Source organism: Denticeps clupeoides, chromosome 11 (assembly GCF_900700375.1).
Source record: "Denticeps clupeoides chromosome 11, fDenClu1.1, whole genome shotgun sequence".
NCBI classification, from domain to species: domain Eukaryota; kingdom Metazoa; phylum Chordata; class Actinopteri; order Clupeiformes; family Denticipitidae; genus Denticeps; species Denticeps clupeoides.
In genome coordinates, this window is record NC_041717.1 from 6,892,130 (window position 1) to 6,897,323 (window position 5,194).

A 5,194-nucleotide genomic window follows, 5' to 3' on the forward strand; every position below is an offset into this window, starting at 1 on the left:
GTATTTTTTTAGGGTTTTTTTGTCTTAATATGGAGGAGACAGGATTCTATTCTTGAAATAAAAAAATAATCTTAAAATAAGAAATAATTATACTTTGTTTTTTTTTGTGCATTTTATGTACCAGATTGACCAGATTTTTTTGTATATGTTTCTGAAGTTTTTTACACAATACACCACTTACATAGTTTTTCCAAAAATATTTTAAAACACACGTTTTAATAGGATTTCCTACGATCAACATGGAGGTCAAAATTATAAATACAGGCCAAAATGTTTAATAAGTTGTTCTGAAGGCTGTTTATCCTGACCTCACAGATCTGGTAGGTTCTCAGTGCAGCATAAAAATACTTTGTCCGATGCAATGAGCTGTACAAGTCCAATCAGCTTGTTGTAGACCCACGAAAGACAATTGTAGATGTCCATGTCTGTAGAGGTCTGGAAGGTAGAAATTCCCGGGATCAGTCACCAACTGTCACCCTCGGCTGACAGGAAATTGGCCAGGACTTTCAAGTCTGACCTGAACTGGAGACTGTTGGGATGCCAGTGTAACTGTCTACGGGGCAGTGGTGGCCTAGTGGTTAAGGAAGTGGCCCCGTAATCAGAAGGTTGCTGGTTGAAATCCTGAGCCGCCAAGGCGCCACTGAGCAAACCACCGTCCCCACACACTGCTCCCCGGGTGCCTGTCATGGCTGCCCACTGCTCACCAAGAGTGATTGGTTAAAAGCTGAGGACACATTTCTTTGTGTGCACAGTGTGCTGTGCTGTAGTGTTTCACAATGACTTTCACTTCAGTGAGAATTTTTGTGTCACCATGGTAGTGGACCAGTAGAGCTCAGACAAAATTCACAGCTGCCAACCTGGACACAACGCTCTTCAGACCTGGATTTGGAATGGACAAAGCCACAACCTCAACCATATTGAAAGTTTGTGGACATGCTTAAAAGCCAAGTCTGTGCCAGAAAACCAACAAATCTAGTGAAATTTACAAATTCTGCCAAATTGCCAGCCAGAAGTTTGTTAATGGGGTACAGGTTCAACATGCTATTTAGGCAAATATTCAGTTGGAGGCATAAAAATATTTGAGTAAATATTTAAAAGATCTAAAGTTAAGAACCTTTGCATCTTGCAACCATTCCAGCAGTAAAAGAACAATCAATATAAATATGTCATTAATGCCAATGAAGAGTGTTTGCAAACTTCTGAGCACAAATTATAAAAGCGCAGAAGATTAACTAGTAGTGGTATGGGCAAAAAAAATAATGTCTAGATTTTTTTCTCTGACTGACTCAAGCAGGCTTCTTTCACCGTGAATTATAGTTAGCTAGCTTGTTTGTGTGACCGATGGTCTTGCACTTCCTGCGAAACCCACAATGGTCTAATCTGAAGTGAAACTGCTCTGGAGGCCAAACAAAATGACCACAGATAAAATGGCAAAAAAAAAAAAAACATGGTTGGGGAAATCACATGATACTTTATTACCATGGTCCAAAAAAAAGCCTACAACTGAGAAACAGGTCATACAAATTCATTGGGAATCAAACAATTTAATAAATATACAGAACAAGCAGTTGTTCTCATTGTACTGAGTAAGTACTGACTCAGTTCCTGTCAGGAAACACATTTTTTTTAAAAATATCGCCATGTGTTCTCGGCCTTTTTAAAGATGGCTTTACAGATACAGTCGGTTTAAAGAATCCACCAGACGACTGGCGCTCAGAAGCCATGTCCTGTATTTTCAGTTTGAACAAAAGACTGTTGTCATGTGACCATGTTCCAATTTGCTGCCCCTTAAAAATATCCCTCTGAACGTTTTTGTATATAGGGCGGACTCACAGTAAAGGTTAGAGAAAGTAAATACACTGCAAATCATTGGGCTAGCAGCTTGCGTCCTCCGTGCAGATGGAGCGGGCGAGAAAAACGCGGTCTCTTCATTTGTAGCCCAGCCCTGAGCGGCTAATGTGGCAGAACAGAGTCATGGAGAAGCACATCCCCAGAACCTAACACGGCAGACCAGAAACACACACACAGAGACAGAGACAAAGGGCTTTGTATAATTAATGGCACATTAAACGCAACTATTGTTCCTACACTTTTCATTGACCTGTCACGATATACACGATTATTAATATTATTAATATCATTGTTTGAAATAATTATTTGCTATTATAATGTGGAACAATAAAACATATGTATTTTTTTAAGAGATATTCTTGAAAACAATGATTAAACAATCATTGTATACACGTTGTGGGAAGGTAGAGCACCGAAGGATCGAAAATACCTCAATACTACAGAGCACAATCACACCAATCCCGGTGCTCAAGAGGTTGGACTCAAACCATTCCTTCATTAAATTGTAGCAACCCTAAAAAGACACAAGTCATATAAATATTGTGTATGGGACAACTGCAGGACATTTTTTCCTGTTGATGCTGTCCTACCTTGTCGAAAAGCTTATCTGTGGAAAGTTTGTTGACATAGCATGAACTTGGGATGTTTCCCTCCCAGTCGGTTTTATTTTCGATGCCGCAGCACTCAAACTGTGTTGAAACAGAATAAAATCCATGAAGGAAGTGGCCACAGCACGATCAGCACGTTCAGGACAACACTCACTGTCTGCTGCAGAAGGTCCCAGTCGTCTTCTTTCACCACCGTGTTATTTCTCGAATCGATTGATTGCTTCAAACTCGTTCTGAGGTCGGCCGCAATTCTCTTGTCAATCTGTGATGAAAATGTTTCACAGTAGATGTATAAATGCATTTAGTATAAAATGCATTTTGTGGTTTTACTTTTGTAACTTTATTACTTTGCTAATGTATTTAGCAATTCATTTCAAAGTCAAATTCTAGTACTTTCTGCAAAATTTGTCCTTTAAAAACTCCTCGTACTTACATCACTCTCATAGACAAGCAGGATGCAGGCTCCTGCCAACTCTGCCAACATCACGATGAACAGCAGAATGAAAAACTGAAACAAATCCCGTTACACACAGTGCTTTACAGCTCATCCGCGACATTATGAAATCAGCAGAAAAATTCACATTTCAGAGGAAGTTGGATGATCTTGTTCTAAATTTTCATCAAGAGGAACCATGTTCTGGGGAGAACTTCTACTTTCCAGTGGTGGAATTCTTTTTCTTACGCCACATGTGTATTTGACTCACAGAAATAAGGAGGCAGCGGTTCTCCTTAAGGGCCCCCAGGAACCCAAGGAAGGAGATGCAGGTGATGATGATCCCGGTGATGAACAGGATGTTGGCAACACTCATGAAGGCCAGTGAGGGAAGAAGACCCGCTACCTTCGTCTTGGTCATCAGGGATATCCCAAAGCCAAATATGGCCACCCCACACATCTGACACCAGAGTCAGCAGGCAGATGCCAAGAAACCAAACCATTAATAAAACATTGATTTCGGGAGAAAAACTGGGACATTTATAAAAGAACATGTGACTACATACAAAGAAGAGGAAGTTGGCCCCACACATTGTGTACTTCAAACACTTAAGGCAAGACATCTTAATCCTCTTCTTTGATCTGTAAGAGACACGGGTTCAAATTCGTTTGTTGATTTAATTCATTGTCCTCTTTCCTTCGTGAAGAACGGGCACGGTGCGTATTTAGTTAATCTACTTGTTGTCGGCCAATACGTGTGATAAGAGCACATCATTTCCTGTGCACATTTCCTGGAAGGGAAACATCAAATAGCATCCAGGAAGTAAATAAATCGGTAAATGTTCCCCTAGTTGTCCTAAACGTGCCGTTTTTTTTTTGACAGCTTCCGTAAATGTTAAGGTGGTGAAACACTATTTAAAAAATGGTTTAAAAAAACGACATAAACCTAACACATATTACAATTTCTATATGATACTTCTTTGGCCTTGAAGAAAAGTTTGTTTCATTTGATTGCTGATTGAAAATAAACAGAATAGGTTAATATTATTGAATTGTAGATCCTCACCTTGTTGATTTGAAAAACCCTGCCGGCGGCACGCGCACTGGGTCTGAAGAAGCGAAGCGACTCTGCTGAACTGACGGGGTTACGGTGTATCAGTCGACTCCACTTCCTCTTTAGCAGTGGCGGAAGCAGGCCCAGGTTTGGTAGCTGCAGGAGGAGCGTTGGCAGTGATGAGGCTGCCATTGCTCATTTTAGTCATCCATCTATGTCCATAAAGAACACAGTCACAATCAGCACGGACCCACATATGAACAGAAACCCTTTTTTTAATATAATCATTTAGATTTAACCACAGTGGTGCACACCCTTAAACTAAAAAAAGTTTTTTTTTGTTTTATTGCCATTAACAAATGAGCTTGTAGAGCTCAATAGAATTGTACAGACGCCCTTATCCAGAGCGACTTACAATCAGTAGTTACAGGCACAGTCCCCCCCTGGAGCAACTTAGGGTTAAGTGTCTTGCTCAGGGACACAATAGTAGTTAGCGGGATTCGAACCTGGGTCTTCCAGTTCACAGGCGCGTGTGCTACCCACTTAGGCTAATACCACCCCTGTTTATACTTTAAGAACAAGAACCTAAATTAAGATTAATCTTTGTATGGGCCACAGTCAGTGACTACTCATATACTGTGGTGTATATGGTGGCCTAGCGGTTAAGGAAGCGGCCCTGTAATCAGAAGGAATCCCGATCCTCCAAGGTGCCACTGAGGTGCCACTGAGCAAAGCACCGTCCCCACACACTGCTCCCTGGGCGCCTGTCATGGCTGCCCACTGCTCACCAAGGGTGATGGGTTAAATGCAGAGGACAAATTTCACTGTGTGCACCGTGTGCTGTGTACAACATGTTCCTCTCTTGGACTCCTCAGCGATATGATGGTTGGACATTCCCATGTTGTTTATACTTGCGTATAATTGTTTGAACAGTTGAAAGTGGCACCTTCAGGGATCTGAAAATTGCTCCCAATGATGAACCAGTCTTGTGGAGGTCCACTGTTCTCCAATCATCTCCAATCAGACTCTTCTAAAGCTGAGACATCATCTGGGCTTTCCCCAGTAGTTTAAAGGCATAGTAACCTTGTAAATCTTTGACTTTGAAGAAAGTAATAAAAATCCACACCTTGACATTTAGCAAATTATTGAAATTATTTTGGGAATCTGAACGGGCCTAATACTGAAAGGGTTTTGTATGATGTAATATTAGACAGTAAGGGAGAAAAAAAAAAAGTGCAGACAAGGCAA

General features: G+C 40.9%; 1 protein-coding gene across 2 annotated transcripts; it reads right to left on the reverse strand.

Moving 5' to 3' along the window:
• Positions 1-1,451: 1,451 nt before the first annotated feature.
• LOC114799534 (leukocyte surface antigen CD53) lies at positions 1,452-4,196 on the reverse strand. 2 transcript variants are annotated; one of them, XM_028996269.1, is made up of 8 exons: positions 3,959-4,192; positions 3,459-3,534; positions 3,164-3,352; positions 2,893-2,967; positions 2,614-2,721; positions 2,442-2,540; positions 2,282-2,365; positions 1,452-1,997 (listed from the first exon to the last, which is right to left on the reverse strand). In XM_028996269.1, exons 2-8 carry the CDS (start codon positions 3,513-3,515, stop codon positions 1,929-1,931), a joined length of 681 nt encoding a protein of 226 aa, XP_028852102.1. In that variant the 5' UTR covers positions 3,516-3,534; positions 3,959-4,192; the 3' UTR covers positions 1,452-1,928. The 2 variants fall into 2 exon arrangements, with proteins under 2 accessions (XP_028852102.1, XP_028852101.1); XM_028996268.1 differs by having other exon boundaries at positions 1,452-2,365; positions 3,959-4,196.
• Between the last annotated feature and the right edge of the window lie 998 nt (positions 4,197-5,194).